This window comes from Rhinatrema bivittatum, chromosome 1, assembly GCF_901001135.1.
Source record: "Rhinatrema bivittatum chromosome 1, aRhiBiv1.1, whole genome shotgun sequence".
Lineage (NCBI taxonomy): Eukaryota > Metazoa > Chordata > Amphibia > Gymnophiona > Rhinatrematidae > Rhinatrema > Rhinatrema bivittatum.
Window position 1 is genome coordinate 47,480,707 of NC_042615.1, and position 24,768 is coordinate 47,505,474.

The 24,768-nt window shown below is 46.0% G+C and overlaps 1 protein-coding gene across 3 annotated transcripts; it reads left to right on the top strand.

The window, feature by feature from the left end:
* The first annotated feature begins 816 nt into the window (after positions 1-816).
* LSM6 (LSM6 homolog, U6 small nuclear RNA and mRNA degradation associated) lies at positions 817-23,918 on the top strand. 3 transcript variants are annotated; one of them, XM_029602343.1, is made up of 4 exons: positions 817-915; positions 1,350-1,448; positions 7,532-7,645; positions 23,590-23,918. In XM_029602343.1, exons 2-4 carry the CDS (start codon positions 1,355-1,357, stop codon positions 23,622-23,624), a joined length of 243 nt encoding a protein of 80 aa, XP_029458203.1. In that variant the 5' UTR covers positions 817-915; positions 1,350-1,354; the 3' UTR covers positions 23,625-23,918. The 3 variants fall into 3 exon arrangements, with proteins under 3 accessions (XP_029458203.1, XP_029458026.1, XP_029458116.1); XM_029602166.1 differs by having other exon boundaries at positions 846-1,006; XM_029602256.1 differs by having other exon boundaries at positions 861-993.
* Positions 23,919-24,768: the final 850 nt, after the last annotated feature.

The following is a 24,768-nucleotide window of genomic DNA, read 5'->3' on the forward strand; positions in this document are numbered from 1 at the left end:
TAATTGCTAGCAAATATTGGGACAGAGATGGTGAATTGTACAGATTCCATGTTTTTGTTGTCAACAAAAGACTGATGTTTTTCTTCCACTGGCAGAATTGGAACAGAATTGTGTTGCATGATAACATTTGATGATGTCACTCCCCAAAACAGTAGGTTTCATGTGATTCCAAAGTGAATTACAAAAAACGGCTTCCTAACAGCTATAAAGAAGCCCCTCTCTCACCTCGCCAGCACCATCTAGTGGAACACAAGCGAGAGCGCCGACTGCCAGTGCCTGCTTGTCCGCAGCTGGAATTCGCCCCGAGGTGCTTCTGTCAGCTGCTGGCTATATCCAAGCATGGCTTTCAAATCTTAGCCTTTAGCCTGGAAAAGAGATTCCAACCCAAATTCCTAGCACTCGCTGCTACACAGCAGACATTGACCCTCTTCCATTTCTACTTTAGATTTATACCTCCTTTTTGCTTTATTCTTTCTTTAGTGATCTGCCTTTCCAAAAGCTCGTTCAAGGTGGTGTACAGGATAATTATTTTTAAAAAAAAAAGTAAAAATACCACCAAAAACCCGGTAGCAGCATAAAACATCTTCCAAAAAGACTCGGGAGCCTGGTTTACTTGCCGCACTCTGCCTGACGAAAGTAACCTCCGCCGGCAGCGAACACTCTCCAAAAGTAAACTCAAGTTCGTGTTTGCGTCAAAAAGCCACAGAAGGAACGCGCGTACGCCGCTGCCACTCACGCAACTTGCCCTCTTTTTTTAGTTTCACGATAAAGTGGAGCCCGCCTCTCAGGTCACGTGCTGCAGTTGTCGCCCTATCGTGGTCTCGCAGCGTCCGAGCCCGTCGGTGACGTTTCCCCGGGCGTCAGGGAGCGAGGAAGGTTTTGTCCTGTGGCGGGATCCGTAGTAGGAGCCTGCGGGTGCGTGGTGTGTCGCCCCGTGGGGTGAGATTCGGCACTCCTGAGCTGCGTTTGCCGGCCGGTCACCTCTCCGTTTCGGCATATTGCAGGGGTAACCATTTCCCCTTTTTTTCTTTACGGAGTTTGCATGCATTTGCCCTTTAACTGCAATTGTGTTTCTTCTATTTTTTTTCCCCCACTGTTCCACAAACTAATCTGGCCTGCATAAATCTCAGCAATTTTCCAGCACATTTTGTTAAAAAGTGGCCTTAGCTTCCCAGTGATTCTGCCAATAATCATCTGATTGGCGGCAGGGCCCAGTCCGGGAGGCGCGAACAGACGTGCTGGCTTCTTTTTGCCCATTCTTTCTGCTCAGGAAGCTGCCTGAAGATTTGAGGTATCAGAAATCAGTTGTTTGGGTCTTCTAATGTATTTTTTTTCTCCCCCATATACAGACACAATGAGCCTCAGGAAGCAAACTCCGAGTGACTTCTTAAAGCAGATTATTGGAAGACCAGTGGTAGTAAAGTTAAATTCTGGCGTGGATTATCGAGGTATTTGGTTGTTTTTCTTTAAAGTAGAATACTCTTCGAGTGTGATTTTTTTTATTCAAATTAGGAGGGGAAAATACCACGGAGCATCTGTTTTATGCTAGCAGGAGTACCTAAGCATCACTTGTCCTGAATTCCAGATTACTAAATCCCTACCTTGGGCTTTTCATTTGGTCCACGTAGATACTGCAGGCAAACTGGGTGGACCCAAGTGGTTCTGTAAGGGGAATTTTCAGCAGGTGTAAAGTCTGAGGGGGGATATGAGAGAGATGTTTAAAATTATGAGAGGTCTAGAACGGGTAGATGTGAATCTGTTATTTACTCTTTCGGATAGTAGAAAGACTAGGGGGCACTCCATGGAGTTAGCATGGGGCACATTTAAAACTAATCGGAGAAAGTTCTTTTTTACTCAACGCACAATTAAACTCTGGAATTTGTTGCCAGAGGATGTGGTTAGTGCAGTTAGTATAGCTGTGTTTAAAAAAGGATTGGATAAGTTCTTGGAGGAGAAGTCCATTACCTGCTATTAAGTTCACTTAGAGAATAGGCACTGCCATTAGCAATGGTAACATGGAATAGACTTAATTTTTGGGTTCTTGCCAGGTTCTTATGGCCTGGATTGGCCACTGTTGGAAACAGGATGCTGGGCTTGATGGACCCTTGGTCTGACCCAGTATGGCATTTTCTTATGCAGAGCCATCGGTGAAATTGATGGCCTATGCCCCTCACTTTTGGCTCAGGCCCCCACTCCTAGCAGCAGTGCTATATCCTATCCGAGTAAGCCTCTTAAAGCTGCAGAAGTTAGAGAGCCAGGGGGGCTGGGAATCGCTGATAGTCCATGATCCCTTGTTCTGTTAAGGGGGCTTATTTAAATGGGTGAACACCAATGCCCTTGGGCTAGACGTCAAACATTGAGGCCATCAAAGTCTTTGTTTACTTTTGGCAGGTAATTAATTATTCCCCCTTCTCTCAGCCCCTTAAAAGTTCAGCAATGTCTGGGTAGGGTGGAAGCCTATTTACATAATTTCTCTTCAGCCTGAGAAAGTAAGCCTTGTATGAACATAAACATAGTAATGATGACAGAAAAAGACCAAATGGTCTATCCAGTGTGCCCAGTAGTGCCATGCAGATTATTCTCAAACCTTATGTTAGATCACAGAGAGAGTGTGAGAAACAGACATAGGGCAGGGAGAGAGTGAAGAGTCAAGAGACGGTGCTGCTAGAATTAACAGGGTTTTGTTGCTACTACCATGAAGACTCGCATGGGATGGTGTGGGGCAGGGCAAGGGGCTGGCTAGTGCCCACTCATGTTAACCTTAATGCCAACCCCTCACCCATGCCCCCCCCCAAAAAAAAATATGGCCCTGCTTTTTCACTAATTTTCAAAGTGAAAGTATGCGTGTACTTTTGCGCATAATCCTGGGAAAATTATCTGCCTATATTTAGATTTGCTGATTTCTGCAGTGGAATTTGCATGCATACTTTTTTTAAATTAAAAAAAAATGCATGAAAGTCCAATCCCTGCACAGACTCCACCTCCCAGAATGCCTTTTTATGTGGGGAACCAGATATGTGTACAAGATATATATGTGTATTTTCCCTCACACATCAGGCAGGCAATTTTACAAGATTGCATTTCTGCAAGTAAAGCACATCCTTACTGGAATAAATGCTTTTTAAAATTATCTTCCCTATGCCCACAACTAGTTTTACTAAATTAGGAGAGGAGTAGAATGTTAAATTTTACTCAACTAGTGGATCTTACCCAAAATGTGAACCATTCCTTTAATTGTCCAGTGTGTGCATCCTCTGTTGATTTTAGGACTTGAAAAAGGACAAATGGTAGAAAAAGTCCCCAGTATCCATTTTGTTTTGTAATAATTTTATTTGGATGGGAATTTAGGGAAATAGTAATCATGGATGAAGGAATTCTTGGCCCACCCAGCCTGATTGCACCTGCATGCTTGCTCTAGCTTCTTTCCCTTACCACTGGTCTCTGTATGTGTCCTAAAGCAATTTTATCACTGTTTTGCTTAGGACAACGTCTGCTGGCAGATTATTCCAGGCATCCACTACTCTGTCAGTAAAGAGGTAATTGCTAAATTTATGCCCTGTCTGAGATAAGTTTTCCTTGAGTTTTTATCTTTTCCAGGCATGATATCAGTGGTCAATAAATGCCATCCAGAGTGGACTTGTTTCTATTATTTCTTGTGAAAACTAGAATAGGCAGGTGGTTAAGTTATAAGAGTTTGAGGTTATAGTAGTTGCCTCTTCCATGCTGAATATAGTTTCTTTGAACTCTGACATTCATCCTCTCCACCCTATAACTGTCTCCATTCCCGTCCCACTCTATATCAAAATCTGTTAGACTGAGATTCCTTGATATTCTTATTTCTCTCCACTTGTACAAGAAATAGTCTTGAAGCTCTTCAAAAAGCAAGCTATATATTTTTGCAGGAAATGAAACAGGGAGACCATTCATCTGCTATATCTTGAGCCATGGATATTACCATGTCTGAGTGTTTGCCTTTTCTGATGTCTTTATTTTCTTACTCCAGAAAGACTTCTACAGCACAGCCTATAAGAGATGAGAGTTTCTGAAGAGGCAAACTTGGCACAATACTGAGAAGCTTAAAATATGTTCTTGCACTTGATCTGTCATGTGACTATCTGGCCATCCTGTTTCTTTGAAAGCGTCTGCAAGTTCATGCAACCCCAGCCATTTCTGATTGCAATAGTCCCCTTCTAGTCCCGTTGGTTCTTTAATAAGGTCACCTTTTATAATATTTTAGAAAAGTTGAATTGTGGATGGATAAGTTTTCTAGCTTCGGTCCCCTGCAGGCAAACCATTACTACCCTCAGATTTTCACTTTATCTGTGTGACTGATGAACTCTTTCCAGTTCAGAACTGGGCAGTGAATCCTCACACTATAGACAAACTCAGTACAGTCTATATCAATGTGTAAAAGTCTGCCATATAAGTAAGGTCTCCTTTCTAAGGCTTCTCAGTTCTGCAAGCATTTCTTGCTTTGTTTTAAATCGGATTTTAAGTTTACATCTGCATGACTTGCTTGTAAACTATTATATTTTGCTGATAAACTCTCTCTCGCTTAACAATCACCAATTTATTTGGGAATGGCTATCGGAACCTAGTGCTGGGGCTGCTCATATACCTACAGTACATTAATGTAATTTGCTTTGAAGTGTCACAAAAGGCAGAACATAAATTAAAAAAAAAAATAACCTCAGGATACTTAGCTGAAGAATGACCTTGGGCAATGCTAAATGTGGCCATAACAAAGCTCACAGCTGGGCCCTGTGATTCCGCTTTGAGTTTGGAGGCTCCTGTCCATTGGGTCGGACATGCTGTGGAGACGACACTCGAGCTGTACAGTCTGTGAGGCTGCTGAAGGAGCGTGGTTATACTAAAATTGCTGACAATCCTTCTAACAAAAATTAATAGTATACCTTTCATGGAATGTATTTTGCAGATGTACAGCTTTGTGGTTTGTGAGGCTGCTCAAGGATACTTCTTGCTCTGGCCTTGTGATGTGCTGGCCGAAAAATGGGGCTATAAAAAGAAATACACTCCCCAAACAAATGTATAATTGAATAGAAAAGAAACCTTGAATAAAACCACCCAGAAACCAGAGCTGCTCCTCGGGGCACATAAATGATACTGCGGTTTAACCAAGGTTTCCGGATTCCTGCAGCAGCTCGATGGTAGATTATACAGCAGTTTGAGGTTCTGGGGCACAGTAAGATGCCAAAATACTATTTTTAGAGTAAATGTTTTGAATTTTCAGACATTTTCATTTGTTTCCAGCCCTTCTTGTGTGTGCTTGAATCATTTTTGTGCTATTTTTCATTAATTCCTGTCCGTACCTCTTCTTTTCTTTTTAATATTTTCTTGCCTCATCTCACTACATTCTGCCTCCCGTGTTTGTCTCCTCTCTTCTCCTCACATCGTGTCATCTCATCTTTCCTTTCAGTCTGTCTCCTCCCTTCCCCATCTCGCAGCATGCTTTTCCGTTTGCCCTCTGGCTCCTTCCCCCTCCATACATCCTTTGGCCTTGTACCACCGATCCTCCTCGCGGACGGAGCATGGTATCTTCTTTCGTTGTTGGCCCCACTGCTGCTGATTCACCTTGGCAGCTGCTGATTTGCAGTTCTATTCAAAAACAAGTTTTTAAGCGGGGGCCGCAGGGAAAGAAAGATGACGCTGGGTTCTTGAGAGCACGGGGGGGGGGCAGAAGGGGACCGGGTGCATTGGGGCCAGTCCCTGGGTGAGGAGAGGAGTGGCATCAGTGAAGTGCATGGGGGTGACAAGTGCCCAGGCTCATTCCTTATGGAATTACAGCCAAGCGGGAGTCCTCGCCTTAACTACAGAGGTGAACTTAACTGTTTCACTATGACAACGCCGAATGAATCTGTAAACGGTAATACCCTAAATTTAATTTAAAAATGTTACTTCATTGTTACTGTGATCTCAGCGGTGCACACTATATCTAAAATGCAATAAAATATTAAAAGGAACTCCTCTTAGGCGAGAGGCTCGCATTTCCTATAGAATTCTTACTGCTGGGCTATTTTATTTTGTTTCTCCATCTTTTCTCCTTTTGGAAGTAATCTTTATTTGTTTTTTGCTTTTCACCACTTCAAAGTGGATTACATTCAGGCACAGTAGGGATTTCCCTATCCCCAGAAGGCTTACAGTCTAACGGGGGTCCTTCTTTAAACTGCGATGTGCCGTTATCGCACGCCATAAGGCCCTAACGCAGGTGATACGGCCACATTGCGGCGGTACAATTTAAATCGGGGGAAGGGGAGGAGTGTGGGCGGGGTTATGGCCCAGCAGCGCTGCGGGAGATAAATGTTTTCCACACTATTGCTGGCAGTGCCGTGGGAAATAACACCTTTTCCCATGGCGCTATGGGGGCGGAAGTGTGCGGCACAATCGCAACCGCGGTGGGCGAAAACGCACCACCGCATTGCAGCCAGCTGCACGCTTTCACACCTGCCCCTTTCTTCCCCCCCCCCTGACGGGAATCCTGGGGTAAGTTTGTGCCTGAGGCAATTGTTTTACTTTTGATGACAGGTGAGGATAGATTGTCAGCAAGATTCACCCTGTCTTGGATGAATTTCTTTATAAAAAGGGCAGGCAATAAAACCAAATAATGAATAATAATAAAAATAAAACTGATAAGTAGAAAAGGACAGAAAATCTTATAAGATTAAAGTATAGTGACACGGTTATCTGTCAGCATAACGTGCATCTCCCCCTTAAAAAAAAAAAAGCAAATTGTTTTCCTTAAACTTTGGCAGTGGGATTCATTTAGTTTGGGGTGCACTAATTCAACGACAGGCTGGAGCTTTCTTGCCACAGATACATTCAGCTATTACCAGAGATGGGGCGTGCATATTGAAGAGCACTTTCCTGCATGGCATTCAGTTATCACAACTAAGCCAGCCCCCAGTTAATATGGACAATGAACTCTTTATTGTATTAGGAGATGTAGCTGTGAAGAAAAAGTTGGACATGTTCTTTTCAGAAGCTGACCAGGAAGAGGCCAGAGAATTCTAGATTCAAGGGCTCTGCTCTGTCGTGTTCTCAACTCAATTATCAACCATCAAATCTGCATGACATTTTAGCTGCGTACCCTGGGTCTAAGAACTAGGTCAATGAATGCAAATAAATCTGCATATATTCATTATGGATGTCTTGCGAGTCAGACTAGGAGAGTGGGAAACGGAGGGCTAGGTGGATGACCACTAAGCCGCAGAGATGTTAGAGCTAATATGATCCTGCATAGATTCTTATCTTTATATGCTGGCTACGATCCCTGCTATTTGGAATTATTTTGGTGTGAATGGATAGGCATTACATACAAATCCTGAACTGCACTGTCAAAGGAATTGATAAATACTTGGATTCAGGTGCTGAGACTTCAAGGTAACTGCTGCTTTTCTCTTACTGTGTAAAGGGATGCATATGGAAACAGATTGGATTGTATCGGGCTGAATGATGAGCTGTGCAGGTTTGACTAGGCTTGGTGTGACTGTCGGTGCACTGTGTATCTTTGCAGGTGTTCTGGCTTGTCTGGATGGTTACATGAACATAGCTCTGGAGCAGACAGAAGAATATGTCAACGGACAGCTAAAGAACAAGTATGGGGATGCATTTATCCGAGGGAACAATGGTAAGCTTTGGTCACCTTTGCATGTCTGACTTCCAGCTAAACCCTTATAATTTGCTGTGTTAAATTGTGAAAACTGGGAATCTGCTTGATGTGCCTGGTGCACAGAAGGCACCATTTTATTTATTTATTTATTTATTTAAACATTTTTATATACCAGTATTAGTTTTGGACATCATACCGGTTTACATTGAACTGGTTAGTTTTAGAAGTTACATATTAACAAGGATAAACAACTGGGGGATGGGAAAAACAAGAAACAGCTATGAAGATATAGATTAACAAATCAACTGGGTCCTCAATATGAGGAGAGCATGAACACCATGTGGCTATACATAGGAAGACAGGTTTGAAGGCCGGCTATTCAGGATAGGCTTGCTTGAATAACAGAGTGTTTAATTTCTTTTTGAATTTAATCGCACATGGTTTGAGGCGCAAGTTGGGCGGCAGGGTGTTCCAGAGAACAGGACCAGCGATCGAGAGGGCCCGGTCGCGTGTGGAGGAGAGCTGGGCAATTTTAAGTGAAGGTACAAGAAGGGTGCCTTTGGCAGTTCTGGTAGGTCGAGTGGACTGGGGAGCGGTGAACGGAAGGTCTAACCAGTTGGAGTTGTGGGTGTAAATGGCTTTATGTACTATGGTGAGAACTTTGTGGTGTATGCGTGAGGGTATGGGGAGCCAATGGAGGTCTCTGAGGATGGGAGTGATGTGTTCATGTTTACGGGAATTTGCAATGAGTCTTGCGGTGGCATTTTGCAACATTTGTAGAGGTTTTATCGTGGAGTGAGGGAGCCCTAGGAGGAGAGCATTGCAGTAATCAAGTTTGGAAGAGATGGTGGCTTGGATTACAGTACGGAAGTCTTGGGTGTGTAGGAGGGGTCTGAGTTTTTTAAGTACGCTAAGTTTGAAAAAGCCAGCTTTGAGTATAGAGTTAACATAATTCTTCATACTTAGTTGGTGGTCTAGGAGTACTCCAAGATCCTTCACAAACGGTTGTGTTGAGAGAAGATTGAGTTTGGGGTTGTTTGACAGTGTGAGGGAGTGGGAGGAGTGGGGGGATATAAGTAGGAGTTCTGTTTTGTTCGTATTGAGGGCGAGATGGAGGTCAGTGAGTAGGGAGTTGATGTCTGCGAGGCAGTTTTCCCAGTGCTCAAGAGCATCGGAGATGGAGTTGTGTATGGGGATGATGATCTGGACATCATCAGCGTAGAGATAGAACTTAAGTTTGAGACTCGAAAGGAGTTGGCAGAGTGGGGTGATGTAGACATTGAAGAGGGTGGAAGAGAGGGATAAGCCTTAAGGGACTCCATGCTGTAAGGGCTGTGGGGCAGATGTAGAGTTACCAATTTTAATGGAGAACTTTCTGCTTGAGAGGAAGGATTTGAACCAAGCAAGGGCAAGGCCTGAGATGCCAATGATTTCCAGGCGTGTTAGAAGGTGTTGGTGGCTGATGGTGTCGAAAGCTGCAGAAATATCGAGAAGTGCAAGGAGGTAGCTGTGGCCTTGGCCCATGCCTCTGAGGAGGTGGTCGGATAGGGAGAGAAGTAGCGATTCAGTGTTGAAATGCTTCCGGAAGCCAAATTGAGAGGCATGGAGGATAGCATGATTTTCGAGATAGTCCATGAGTTGGGAGTTGACAACTCTTTCCATTATTTTGGCAATGAAAGGGAGGTTGGAGATGGGGGCGGAAGTTGGAGGGGTCTTTTGGGTCCAGGGAGGGTTTCTTGAGGATAGGTTTGACAATCGCGTGTTTGAGCATGTCTGGGACAGATCCATGTGCAAGTGAGCAGTTGATGATATCTGCTATAGCTCTGGCTATGGTATTTGGGACAGCTAGTAGGGCTTTGGAAGGAATGGTGTTCTCAGGATGGGACGAAGGTTTGAGTTTTTTGATGATGTTTTCAACTTCATTGGAGGAAGTAAATTCGAGTGCAGTCATAGTGGATTGGGAAGGTATGGGGAGGACGGGTGGGGAGTGGGGGAGACCATTGGTAGAGGGGGGGAAATCTCGATAGGAGAGTTTGCTGTGGAAGTAGTTGGCCAGTTCTTCACATTTAGAAGATGCATCAGAGTCTGGTATGGTGGGGGGGATGGGAGTGGTAAGACTTGAGACGTAGGAGAAGAGCACTTTAGGGTTGAATCTGTAGTCATGGATTCTTTTTGCATAGAAGTCTCGTTTGTGTTTCTGGGTGGAGAGTCTGTAGTTGTGTAAGGCTGTTTTGTAGATGGCAGAGTTTTGGGGGGTTGGGTCCTTGCGCCATTGTCTCTCCTTTTGCCTGATAGTGTTTTTTAGAGTTTTAAGTTCTGGTGTGTACCATGGTTTTGTAGGTTTTGAGGTGGGGCTTATGATTCGTTTGGTGAGTGGACAAAGTCTATTTGCAATGTCTCCTGTAAGGTTATTCCAGGATGCTAGTGCTGTGTCGGGATCTGGACAGGTTAGATTGGATAAGGAAGTAGAGAGTGCGTTTGCTAGCTCAGTACTAGGGCAGGGTTTTCTAGATATTATGGTGGTGCTGATGGTATTGTTGCTTGGGGGAGGGATGTTAGTGGAAAGGAGGCATTCTATTAGGTGATGATCAGACCAGGGAACAGGGGTGCAGATGGGATGGTTGGTGGATTGGACGTTAGAGTTGATAAACATGAGGTCCAATGTATGTCCAGCTTTGTGTGTGGGGGAAGCTATGATTTGCCGGAATCCTATGGCATGGAGGGACTGTAGGAGGGTTTCACATGATGCAGATCGTGGAAGGGAGTCGACGTGGAGGTTAAAGTCTCCAAGGATGATGGAAGGGATATCAGGTTTTATCCAGTCAACTATGAATTCGATTAGGGATGAGGGGTTAGACTCTAGGCAGGTGGGGGGAGCATATACTAGATAGATTTGCAGGGCGGCTGACCTGAAAAGGCCTATTTCTAGCTTGGGAGGGGTAGCTATGTGGATGGGTTTGAGGTTTAGACATTTTTTGGCTGCCAGCAGGAGGCCGCCTCTTTTTTTGGGTCTGTGAATGGTGAAGGTTTCATAGGAAGAGGTGGGGAGTTGGTTAATGAGGACGGTATCTGAATCTTTGAACCAAGTCTCTGTGACTGCACAGATGTCAGGCTTGCAATCGATAAGGAGGTCACTGAGGATGGGTGTTTTTTTGGATAGCGATTGAGCATTAAAGAGTATTATGGAGAGGGTGGTGAGGCCTAGGAGTTGTGTCAGAGGAGAGGTGAGGATGGGGATAAGGGATTTGCGGAGAGGAGGGGGGTGAAGGGTGTAGGATGGGGAAAGTCTGGAGAGGGGAAAATGTATACGAGGGATAGGATAAGAAGCCATAGGAGCAGCTGGTAGTATGGGAGGGGGGGGAGGGGGGGAGGGGGGTAGGCCGAGAGGGTTGTCTCTGAGCAGGGGGTAGGTAGGAACAAGGTAGGAATCCACGGGGAGTGTTGTAGTCAAAGGTGGCAAGAAGTAGCAGTAGTTGTGATGGAGGGTACAAGAAAGTAAAATACTGAAGGCAGTCAATGCATTGAACGTTTTTGATATTGTACAACGAAAAGTAGTGGGCTAAAAAGGGCACAAGTAATAGTCTATAGTTACAGTTCGTGGAGAGGATGGTCTTGATGCACGGCTGTTCAGGCTGTCTGTGCTGCGGTCGGTGAGTTTGCGTTGTCGAAGAGGTGCTCGCCAAGGGGCGCACTAAGGGGCAGGCCCCTTAGGTCGCGCTCTTTGCACGCGACGCCAGGCGCGGGGCGCCTGAGACCGACCTTTTAAAAGGGACCGGTTTTCTCGGGGAGGGCAGTCTCAGCCGAGCGGCGTCACTTCCGGGCTAGTCGGGTGTCGGGCCTGGATGCAGGGCCGAAGTTCTGGCGGCAGCAGCAGCGATCGGGTAGGCCCCTGACCCCAGCGGGTCTACGTCGACCACGCGGGGCTGCGATGCGGCTCACCGATGAACATGTCTAGCAGGCATTATGATAGTTTTTTTGGTTTTGCTTTTTTTTAAATTAAAGTTTTATTGAAAGCAACAAAAAAGATAACATACCAACATAGCATGTTTCTCCAAAGACAGTCATAAGTTTTCCCCAATCTTCCCTTTTCCCCACCCACGAACTCACCACCCCTTCCTGTCTCATAACACTGAAATCACAAACTGGGTAAACCAAGCATTGCAGATGAGAAAAATATAACTGGAAGGAATCAAGTAAATCACATAATGTGATTTGACTGAGAAGAATAATACAAGAAATATCTGGCGAAATACCATACCCACTACCACATAAATACTAGAGATGTGAATCGTGTCCTCGATCGTCTTAACGATCGATTTCGGCTGGGAGGGGGAGGGAATCGTATTGTTGCCGTTTGGGTGTGTAAACTATCGTGAAAATCGTTACAATTGTGAGCCGGCACACTAAAACCCCCTAAAACCCACCCCCAACCCTTTAAATTAAATCCCCCCCCCATGCTTTAAATTACCTGGGGATCCAGCGGTGGTCCAGAACGGCGGCGGTCTGGAACGGCCCCCTCAATTGAATCCTGTTGTCTTCAGCCGGCGCCATTTTGCAAAATGGCCGCCGCAAAATGGCGGCGGCCAGAGACAAAAACGATTCGACGCAGGAGGTCGTTCCGGACCCCCGCTGGACTTTTGGCAAGTCTTGTGGGGGTCAGGAGGCCCCCCCAAGCTGGCCAAAAGTTCCTGGGAGTCCAGCGGGGTTCAGGAAGCGATTTCTTGCCGCGAATCGTTTTCCGTACGGAAAATGGCGCCGGCAGGAGATCGACTGCAGGAGGTCGTTCAGCGGCGGTCCGGAACCCCCGCTGAACGACCTCCTGCAGTCGATCTCCTGCCGGCGCCATTTTCCGTACGGAAAACGATTCGCGGCAAGAAATCGCTTCCTGAACCCCGCTGGACTCCCAGGAACTTTTGGCCAGCTTGGGGGGGCCTCCTGACCCCCACAAGACTTGCCAAAAGTCCAGCGGGGTCCGGAACGACCTCCTGCGTCGAATCGTTTTTGTCTATGGCCGCCGCCATTTTGCGGCGGCCATTTTGCAAAATGGCGCCGGCTGAAGACAACAGGATTCAATTGAGGGGGCCGTTCCGGACCGCCGCCGTTCTGGACCACCGCTGGATCCCCAGGTAATTTAAAGCATTTGGGGGGGGTTCGGGAGGGTGGGGGATTTAATTTAAAGGGTCGGGGTGGGTTTTAGGGGGTTTTAGTGTGCCGGTTTTCCTGCCCTCCCCCTTCCCCCGATTTACGATTTTTTAACGATAAATCGGGGGAATTGGTATTGTATCGTGGCCCTAACGATTTTTGACGATTTAAAATATATCGGACGATATTTTAAATCGTCAAAAAACGATTCACATCCCTAATAAATACCTCAAAATGTATGCACTAGGTAGGTAAAGCCCTCCATCTTCTATATGGGGCCTATTTCTTCTCAAAGTCAGAGATTATTCTCTTACACAAAGCAGTGAATTTACTTAATATATTTACTTTCCCTGTACGTACCTGGATCAGTCCAGACCGTGGATTGAGCCTCCTGTCCAGCAGGTGGAGACAGACCAAAACTGAAAGGGTATCCCATATCAGGACAGAGCCTGCCCTGCATCCCTTCATTATTTGTCTGTCTGCAGCAGATGCAGGCAGCTCACCCTGCGGTTCCCTGGTTTCTTCCTTAGCCCTTGCTTGTGGGGCTTTTCTTATTCTGATTCTGTCCGGATCAAGCAAGTATTAAACTTAATTTCAAGAAACAATAAGTTAAAAAAAAAAAAAAAAGTTGGACTCTTGTTTTTTTTTCACAGGAGACAGTTCTGTCTCCTCGCTCTTGGGGAACCTAGGGGTGCTTGGTCCCTTGTTTGATACAGCCTAGGCTCTCTATTCCTGGTGTACCTCTGCTGTGGGGCGATACTGGTGGTCCAGTCATTCCCCTACCCAGCTGTCTCTCTCCCGGGACGTTTTATTCCCCGGCGCTGCCTGCAGGGATGATTCATTCCCCTGCACTACTCGGCTAAACAAACAAAAAAAAAAAGTTAAAGCCGATCGGGTTACCTCGGCAGCTGTAATTGAGAGACAGGAGCGAGCAGAGTTCAGTCTCCTGCTTCCGCTCCCTCAGGCACGGCAGCTCATCTGATTTTACTTTTTTTTTTTTTTTTTTTTCCCTCTCTCTGCCTCGCGGTCTCTTTCATGCCATGTTCTAACTCGTGCCTAGCCTGCGGGGAGCCTTCGATTCGGCTCTCCCGTGAAGGGCTATCTTCGGGATGTCTGCCAGGGAGAGAGGGCCCCTCCTCAGCAGCGAATAGATCAGTATACCGGGGCAGGTCTACCAAACGCATGGCCAGGCCGTTCCTGGGTCGGCAAACCGTGGGAACGGCAGCCATCTTGGGGATATCGGCAGCTCCTGTGACTGGGCTGCAGGACACAGTGGAGCCTGATTTTTTTTCTGTTTCATCCCCTCAATTTGAGCCCTGTGTAGTCTCCTGATGCGGGCCCTGACCCCCCCTCCTCCCCCCCCCCCCCCCGCCCGGGAAGTCCAGACCTTGTTTCTCTTCTTCTGAATTTGTGCTTCTCATGCACAAATCTTACTTAGCTAGCTTGCAGGAGGAGGTAGACCCTCCCCCCAGGGCCCCCTCCCCCCAAACTCTCTCGGATGCCTTTCCAGCCTGCTCCCCGCAGCTCCAGATGTGCAGGGGCCTATCAGAATGCAGGTGGTCCCTGGGATTCCCCCACTCCTTTGGCAGATCTTACACACACACACACACACGTTCTTCGCCTATTTCAAAGGGAGGAACTGGATCCGCTTATTCCTTTCATCATTCAGGAGCTGGGAATTGAGAGTCCTTCAGTGGATGCGCTCATGGCCACATTGCCGGCTTGGCTCTTCCACGCACTTTCCCCTTCCATCCCATTCACAAGCTGATGCTCCTCCGGAAATGGGAAGCTCCCGAGTCGGGGCTTCGAGTGGGGAGGGCTATGGACAAGCTCTTTCCTCTCCGTGAGGAGTGCCTGGACATGCTAAAAATCCCTAAAGTGGATTCTTCGGTGTCGGCGGTCACCAAGCACACCACCATCCCAGTGGTGGGTGCTACGGCCATGAAGGATGTTCAAGACCGCAAGCTCGAATTCTATCTCAAGCGCATCTTCAAATTCCTGGCCTTGGGAGTTCGGGCGTTGATCTGCAGCAGCAAGCCTTAGGTGGGTTCAATAATTGCTCAGCACCCAGGACCTCCCGTCTGCAAAGGCAGAGCAGGCTGAAAGGTTGGAAGGCGCTATAGCGTATGGGGCAGATGCCCTTTACGACTTGTTCCATGTCCAGGTGAAAGCGATGACTTCAGCGGAATTGGTCAGCTGACTCCTCTTCCAGGACGGCAGTTGGGCATGCTTCCTTTTAAGGGTAAGCTGCTTTTTGGCGAGGACGTGGAGCAGCTTATTTTTAAGGGTAAGCTGCTTTTTGGCAAGGACCTGGAGCAGCTTATTAAGTCCTTGGGTGAGAACAAGGTTCATAAACTGCCTGAGAACCGCCCGAAACAGTCAAGAGCCTTCTTCCCTACGCGTACCCGCTTCCGGGGCAACGGAGATATAATGCTTGGGCGAAAGGGTCTTTATCTAGGGGAAACTCCTCCAGATCTCAGTCCTGGTCTCAGTCCTTTCGAGGCCACCGCGCCTTCCGAGATGGCATCCCACAGCGTCCTGCCGCCAAGCCCGCCTCCCAATGAGATTCGGCTGGCCCATTCCCCTGTTCCAAACTTAGGTGGGTCGTCTATCTCTCTTCCTCGAGGAATGAGCCAAAATCACATTGGATCAGTGGGTCCTCGAGATAATCGAGAAAGGCTATGCTTTAGAATTTACGCCAGACCTACCAGATCTGCACATAGTCTCCCCATGCGGACCTCGAAAGCGGGCTGCCGTATCCCAGACTCTCCAGACTGCAAGGGCTGGGGGCCATAGTCCCAGTCCCCACGGAGGAACGAGGCGCCGGCTAGTACTCCATCTATTTCGTGGTACCGAAAAAGGATGGTTCTCTCCGCCCCATTTTAGACCTCAAGAGAGTCAACCAAGCCTTCAAGGTGCCTCATTTTCAGATGGAGACCCTGAGGGCGGTCATAGCGGCTGTTCATCCCGGAAAATTTCTGGCCTCCCTGGACTTGACGGAGACCTACTTACACATCCCGATCTGGGCAGAGCTTCAGAGGTATCTCCGTTTCGAGATCTTGGGCCAGCACTTTCAGTTCTGGGCTCTGCCCTTCGGTCTCGCCACAGCTCCACGCACATTTACCTAGGTCATGGTGGTGGTGGCGGGTGCTCTCTGATGGGAAGGAGTCCTGGTCCATCCTTATCTGGACGATTGGCTGGTGGGGGCCAAGTCGGAGGCTCTATGCCAGCTGGCAGTCAACAGAGTCCTAGCTCTACTCACTTCGCTGGGGTGGATAGTCAACTTTCCCAAGAGCAATCTGCGGCCCTCCCAGGTTTTGAAATTCCTGGGGGCTTACTTCGATACCTGAGTCGGCAAGGTATTCCTTCCGGACGTTCAAGCTGATGGACCAGGTCCAGAATCTCCTTTTCATGCCTCTTCCTACAGCGTGGGATTATCTCCAAGTTCTAGGGTCCATAGCTTCCACTATCGACCTGGTCCCCTGAGGTTTTGCGCATATGCATCCATTACAGAAAGCTTTGTTATCCCGCTGGAAACTGGTCTCGGAACAGTTTCAGAGGACTCTCCCGCTCTCCAACTCTACCATCAGCGACATACAGTGGTGGCTATCACTCAAGCACCTTCTGAAAGGAATATCCCTACAGACTCCGCAGTGGATTGTAGTAACGACGGATGCCAGCCTCTCCGGGTTGGGAGCAGTCTGTCAGTCTCAGTCTCATCAGGGAAAGTGGTCTCCGGTCCAATTCTGCTGGCACATCAATCGCTTGGAGGCACAGGCGGTCCGGCTGGCTCTCTAAGCCTTCCGCTGATTCACCGCAGGGGTGCGCGCATGCTCTCGGACAATTCCACCACAGTGGCTTATATTAATCGACAGGGGGGGACCAAGAGTCGCCTGGTGGCCTTAGAAGCCAACAAGCTCTTTGCCTGGGTGGAGCGCCACCTGGAGCGCCTGGCTGTTTCTCACATAGCAGGCAAGGAGAATGTGCAAGCCGATTTCTTGAGTCGACAGTGTCTCGATCCGGGCGAGTGGGAGTTATCCGGAGCGATGGAGCTGATTGTCAGCAGGTGGGGCCCTCCTCACCTAGATCTGATGGCAACCTTGGGCAATGCCAAGGCTCCCAGATCCTTCAGCACTGCTCGGAAGGAGTAGATGCTCTAGTCCTTCCTTGGCCCCGCGAAGTCCTTCTTTACGTGTTCCCTCCTTGGCCCCTAGTGGGAAAGGTCCTCAGAAGAGTAGAACTTCACAGTGGTCCGATCATCCTCATAGCTCCCGAATGGCCCCGCAGATCATGGTTCGCGGATCTGGTAAATCTGGCGACTGACGGCCCTCTTTGTCTCGGTCATCTTCTGCGCCTGCTCCGGCAGGGTCCCGTATTTTCGATCGGGCAGATCGCTTCTGTCTAGTGGCCTGGCTTTTGAACGGCGGAGATTAAGACGGAAGGGATACAAAGAAGAAGTTATATCCACTCTACTGCACGCCCACAAGACTTCTACCTCACTCGCCTATGTCCGTGTTTGGAAGGTTTTTGAAAATGTCTGTGCAGAATCGGGTGTCTCGGCTCGTTCTGCTCCGGTTTCTATGATTCTTTCCTTCCTCCAGAAGGGCCTTTCCAAGAGTCTCTCTCAGCTCGTTGCATATCCAAGTGTCCGCTCTCGGCTCTTTTAGGTAACGTTGATGGTCACGCCGTGGCATCTCACCCGGATGTTGTCCGTTTTCTCAAGGGTGTCAAGTATTTGAAGCTGCCTGTCTGGGCCATTTGTCCTTCGTGGAGTCTTAATTTAGTCTGTTTGGGCTCTCTCCTCCAGACGAGTGTCTGAGATCCAAACGTTGTCCTGTTGGGAGCCCTTTTTGCAGTTCTCTGATTCTGGAGTTTCTCTCAAGACTGTACCCTCCTTCTTACCGAAGGTTGTTTCTTCCTTTCATGTCAGTCAGTCGGTGGAGCTTCCCGCGTTCTCTCCTAAGGATATAGCGGGTTCCGTCGGGGGTGATCTTCGCCGCCTTGATGTAAAGCGTATCCTCTTGCGTTACCTCCAGGCCACAAATGAGTTTTGGGTCTCCGACCACCTCTTTGTCCTGTGGAGTGGTCCAAATAGGCGCAACCAGGCTTCTAAGACTACGATCGCTCGGTGGTTGAAGGAGACGATCTCGTCAGCCTGTTTCTGCCAAGGCCGGGCGGTTCTGGAGGGCTTAAAGGCTCATTCCTTGCGATCTCAGGCTACTTCTTGGGCAGAGAATCAATCTGTTTCCGCAGGAAATATGCAGGGCCGCTACGTGGAAATCCCTGCATATCTTTGCTCGACATTACTGCCTGGATGTCCAGGCGCCAGGTTTTGGTTCCTTCAGTCCTTCGAGTGCTTCGAGTGGGACTGTCTCGGTCCCAATCTGGTTAGGAAAGCTTTGGTACATCCCACAGTCTGGACTGATCCGGGTACGTACAGGGAAAGGAAAATTAGTTCTTATCTGTTAATTTTCGTTCCTGTAGTACCACGGATCAGTCCAGACACCCTTCCCTATTCTTCCTGTTGTCCGCTCGAAGCTTCCTTCCTCTTTTTGCAGGATGCGGCATGTGGTTCATCCCTGATTCTAATTAGAGGCACCGGAAGCATCTCTTTGACAATGGGCATTCAGACAAGAGCATTCTTCTACAGGGTCCATTCAATGTTTACAATTGTTAAAGTTTCTGAGTTCTCTTGTTACTTGCTTGATCGATTATGGTTTATCTTTATACTTTTCTGCTTTGACAATGGTTATACTGAAGGGCTGCGGGGTAGGCTCTGTCCTGATATAGGATACCCTTTCTGTTTTGGTCTGTCTCCATCTGCTGGACAGGAGGCTCAACCCATGGTCTGGACTGATCCGTGGTACTACAGGAATGAAAATTAACAGGAAAGAATTAATTTTCTTTATCAAGTCGTCGACAAACAGCAGTTAAAGTTGGCACCTCAGGTACCCTCCATTTTAATGCAGTCTCTTCTCTTGCCGCTAGGAATATTTGATGTGTCAGTGACTGAATCAGTAAATTACTCTAAGGGATGGGGAAAGTTAAGTAATACATCTTTTGTACTAGATTTCAATCATAAGCCTGTTAATTTAGTCAAGAACTTTGTAGATTTTCTCCCAAAATTTTGTTATAGATGGGCAACTCCAAATACGAAATAGAGAGCCCGTTGCCCCACATGCCCTCCAACAACTATCACTAACAGTAGGGTACATTCGGTGTAAGGCATTATGATAGGTTTATGATGTCTTTTCAGGAAGGTGAAGTGTCTGCTGTACCCTAAACCCCTTTCCTTTTAAACTGACTAGGGTAATCACATATAAAGCCAGTCACTTCCCTCAGCGTTGGCCATCCTGCCAAGGTTCTTGCTTCGATCTCTCTAGCAAGTGATCTGCTTGTGTCGATTGTTCCTCTTAGGTACCTAAGCTCCCTGCAGCCTTTTGTCTCTTCAGTTCTCAGGCTTTCCATCTCATCACATTCATCACTGAGTTTTGCCCCCATGTATTTTGTCTTGATTCTGTTGATCTTCCATGCTCTTTCCATGCATTATATCCATCTTTCTCCTTCCTAGTATGCAGCATGGGTGCTTCTTTGAATGTCCCAAGTTAGTGTGTACAGTATTACTATGAAGAGGAAGGCACTCGGGGCTGACCCTAGGCTTAATCTCACTTTGACTAGAACGCTTGCTATTCCACTGGATCTTGCTATCCTGGAACATGTTCTTTGCCAGCTGTAGTTTCTCAGGCACCATAGGATCAGTTTTTTGGGCACCTTGTTGTATGCCTTTCTAAGGCTGATAAACACCATGTGCAGGTCTTTTCTCTAAAATTCTCCATCAGGATCTTCGGTGTAAAAATAGTATCTGTGGTTGACCTTCCTTGACAGAGCCTGAGCTGGTTTTCTCTGATCTTTACTTGGGCTCCTTATCCTCCCACAACTTCATCGCACTGCCCATCAGTATTATCCCCCAAATGTCTTCATGTAAAGGGTGGAGGATGCACAAAACAGTCTGGAGGCAGAAGCAGAATTTCAAGAAAGCATAGGATAAGAATGGAGGATCCCTAGGTGCAGAGAAGTGAATAAGAACATAAGAAAATGCCCTACTGGGTCAGACCAAGGGTCCATCAAGCCCAGCATCCTGTTTCCAACAGTGGCCAATCCAGGCCATAAGAACTTGGTAATTACCCAAAAACTAAGTCTATTCCTTGTAACCATTGCTAATGGCAGTGGCTATTCTCTAAGTGAACTTAATAGCAGGTAATGGACTTCTCCTCCAAGAACTTATCCAATCCTTTTTTAAACACAGCTATACTAACTGCACTGACCACATCCCCTGGTAACAAATTCCAGAGTTTAATTGTGCGTTGAGTAAAAAAGAACTTTCTCCGATATTAGTTTTAAATGTGCCCCATGCTAACTTCATGGAGTGCCCCCTAGTCTTTCTACTATCCGAAAGAGTAAATAACAGATTCACATCTACCTGTTCTAGACCTCTCATGATTTTAAACACCTCTATCATATCCCCCCTCAGTCATCTCTTCTCCAAGCTGAAAAGTCCTAACCTCTTTAGTCTTTCCTCATAGGGGAGCTGTTCCATTCCCCTTATCATTTTGGTAGCCCTTCTCTGTACCTTCTCCATCGCAACTATATCTATTTTTTGAGATGCGGCGACCAGAATTGTACACAGTATTCAAGGTGCAGTCTCACCATGGAGCGATACAGAGGCATTATGATATTTTCCGTTTTATTCACCATTCCCTTTCTAATAATTCCCAACATTCTGTTTGCTTTTTTGACTGCCGCAGCACACTGAACCGACGATTTCAGTGTGTTATCCACTATGATGTCTAGATCTCTTTCTTGGGTTGTAGCACCTAATATGGAACCCAACATTGTGTAACTATAGCATGGGTTATTTTTCCCTATATGCATCACCTTGCACTTATCCACATTAAATTTCATCTGCCATTTGGATGCCCAATTTTCCAGTCTCACAAGGTCTTCCTGCAATTTATCACAATCTGCTTGTGATTTGACTACTCTGAACAATTTTGTGTCATCTGCAAATTTGATTATCTCACTCGTCGTATTTCTTTCCAGATCATTTATAAATATATTGAACAGTAAGGGTCCCAATACAGATCCCTGAGGCACTCCACTGTCCACTCCCTTCCACTGAGAAAATTGTCCATTTAATCCTACTCTCTGTTTCCTGTCTTTTAGCCAGTTTGCAATCCATGAAAGGACATCGCCACCTATCCCATGACTTTTTACTTTTCCTAGAAACCTCTCATGAGGAACTTTGTCAAACGCCTTCTGAAAATCCAAGTACACTACATCTACCGGTTCATCTTTATCCACATGTTTATTAACTCCTTCAAAAAAGTGAAGCAGATTTGTGAGGCAAGACTTGCCTTGCGTAAAGCCATGCTGACTTTGTTCCATTAAACCATGTCTTTCTATATGTTCTGTGATTTTGATGTTTAGAACACTTTCCACTATTTTTCCTGGCACTGAAGTCAGGCTAACCGGTCTGTAGTTTCCCGGATCGCTCCTGGAGCCCTTTTTAAATATTGGGGTTACATTTGCTATCCTCCAGTCTTCAGGTACAATGGATGATTTTAGTGATAGGTTACAAATTTTTACTAATAGATCTGAAATTTCATGTTTTAGTTCCTTCAGAACTCTGGGGTGTATACCATCCGATGCAGGTGATTTTACTACTCTTCAGTTTGTCAATCAGGTCTACCACGTCTTCTAGGTTCACTGTGATTTGATTCAGAATCATCACCCATGAAAACCTTCTCCATTATGGGTACCTCCCCAACATCCTCTTCAGTAAACACCGAAGCAAAGAAATCATTTAATCTTTCCGCGATGGCCTTATCTTCTCTAAGTGCCCCTTTAACCCCTCGATCATCTAACGGTCCAACTGACTCCCTCACAGGCTTTCTGCTTCGGATATATTTAAAAAAGTTTTTACTGTGAGTTTTTGCCTCTACAGCCAACTTCTTTTCAAATTCTCTCTTAGCCTGTCTTATCAATGTCTTACATTTAAATTGCCAATGTTTATGCTTTATCCTATTTTCTTCTGTTGGATCCTTCTTCCAATTTTTGAATGAAGATCTTTTGGCTAAAATAGCTTCTTTCACCTCCCCTTTTAACCATGCCGGTAATCGTTTTGCCTTCTTTCCACCTTTCTTAATGTGTGGAATACATCTGGACTGTGCTTCTAGAATGGTATTTTTTAACAATGACCACGCCTCTTGGACATTTTTTACTTTTGTAGCTGCTCCTTTCAGTTTTTTTCTAACAATTTTTCTCATTTTATCAAAGTTTCCCTTTTGAAAGTTTAGCATGAGAGCCTTGGATTTGCAACACTGTTCCTTTTCCAGTCATTAAATCAAATTTGATCATGTTATGATCACTATTGCCAAGCGGCCCCACCACCGTTACCTCTCTCACCAAGTCCTGTGCTCCACATTTACCCAGTCAATATTGGGTTTGGATAAGTTCTTGGAGGAGAAGTCAATTACCTGCAATTAATTAAGATAACGTAGAAAATAGCCACTGCTATTACCAGTGCCAGTGGGAATAACGGCCATGATAATTTCCCTGCAACCCTCTGAAAATGTAATTCTAGGCACAAAGAAAGTTGTCTAGGGCAGACCAAAGGTGGTTTTATTTTAGCTACATATTCTAACCACCGTTCTGGCTTGGCAGAGCGATTACTTTCCCCTTTAAAACGTGAAACATGCCATGCCGGAGGCAAGTTATATTTTGTTAGGCAAAGTAAATAATGGGGCAGTCTCGCATCAACTGAAGAACCATAATAGCAATGTGGCATAGCCCAAGGAACTGTGAGCGTGCATGGAAGAGGAGCAGTTAAAACAGCAGGGGAGCAGTGATCTTTTGGTCCAAGAGCATATGGGAACCTTGTGCACCCTGAACATGGTGCCGTTAAGCAGTCTGTGCTTCACAATGAGTTACAATGTCCAGGCACCCCCATCGTGTGCATTACATGGTCTTTTAGTGCCACAGAAATGTTGTGAGGTTCTTTAAATATGTTCTGGTATAAAATGTACACTTAAGAATTTAAAAAGCTGACGTGTAACCTTGTTCAGTCGGATGTCTCAGTCGAAGCCCCAATGAGGCTAGTGTCCATGGTAATCAAGGCTGGAAAAGTAGTTAGAAAATGTGGGCATCTGTCAAAAGATATTAGGAGTCTATGCCTTTCCTTACAAGTATTTATTTTTTGATCTTTTGCTTGATACACTATATTGGCTCTTTTGTTTCAGGTTTTATTTTTTCTGCTTTTCCTCTAGTTTTCTTTGCTCTGCCTGCCCCCTTTCTTGAGGCTCACACACACACACACACTCTCTCTCTGTCTCTCACTCTCCTCTCCTCCTTCCATTCCTTTCCCTGTCCCCTTTTTTTTGGGCACTTTCCCCACTCCTCACCTCTCTCCTACGCAGCCAGGCAGCTATGGCTAGGTCAGCTCTTCCCGGACAAGTCAGCAGGGGTGAGACTCTTCCAGAGCCGGCATCAGGTGCTGAGTTTTATAAGTCCCGGGGGCGATGTTATCAAACACTATTGAAACTGCCTTGCATGTGGTTGGTGCCACGTTCTGTGGATGCCCATACTGTGCTGTATGACCCAGTCAGTGCTTGGTATTTCTCAGTCTGTACTGTACATGCCACGATAGGATTTTCATTCTACCATCTCTTTTCTAGCACGATTAATCTCTCCAGTTGCCACCAGATGTTAGCAGATGTTCTGATTTACTGTGATGGTTTAATATGCTCTCTGTTTATTTTCAGTCTTGTATATAAGTACACAGAAGAGGCGGATGTGAAGAAGGCTGAAGAAATTTTTTTTGTACCTTTTTTTTTTTTTTTAATTTTGTTTTTAAGATCTGACCTACTTTGTTTTGGTGTGCTTGTTATTTTAGTTTTGGAATAAAGTTGTTTAGAGTCGCTATATTTTTTTTCTTAAAGATTGACTATAGACTCCAGGGGAAGCTTTTTTTTTTTTAATTTGTCTCCCATAAAGTACAGCTGTAAATGTATTTGAATTATATTTTTTATTTTTTTTTTTACAAACTTGTATTAGTGCCTTGTAATGTAAAATAAAACCAAACTAGTAGAAGGAACTTTCTGATTTCTCTTTTGTCCTGTAAGGCATTTGTTGTGATTAGTTCGTTTAGATATGAAAAGATAAAGGGAGAAAATGTCAGTGCTAACCTGTGTATTGTCGTAGCTTAATCCAGCTGGGAGCCGCATGGGAGAGTTCTGTTCCTCTCATCAGCTTAATATCACTCTCTGAAGTGAGTTACAAACATCTGGAGTCAGGCCAGTAAAAAAGGAATTGGCCAGGACTCTTTATTGACCTTACAGTTTTACTTCTCTATAAATCCCTGACATCTGCCTTGATTATGGGCACGGCGCCTGCCATTGTTCTCTTGGCTAAAGGGGGACCTCCTCTTGCATATGTTGGCAGGCTATGTGGCTTTTGCTTCCTTGTCCAAATAAACACTGTAAGTGGTTGGCTAAGCTTTTCCCAGAAAAAATATATATATATTAAAAAAAAAAAGAAAGTTTTAAATGTGAATTGTGTCCCTCAGTGTAAAAAGTTCAACTGCTGATTGATTGGATTGGCAGAGAGACACAAGTCAAATGTTTGATTTAGGAGATGTTACCAGTTGCATTTTAACAATGGGATTGAATAGGAGGTGAGTGCAACGCAGAGTTTACATGTGTCTGCCAGCTCGGCAGTAAAATAACCCCAAACCTGTCTAGCACATATGGCAGTACAAGTCATGAGGGCAGCCATCTACTTCCTGAAAGAAAGGAATTTTGTGGTGCTTAAGCCCTCATTGTCAAGTTTCTCTGCAGAGCCCATAAATAGTTTTAGAAGCACTTTGTCTGCAGATAGATTAAAGTGGTGCTATTCCCATGCCCTAACAGAATGAAGAATCATTCTGAAGGTTACACCTTGGA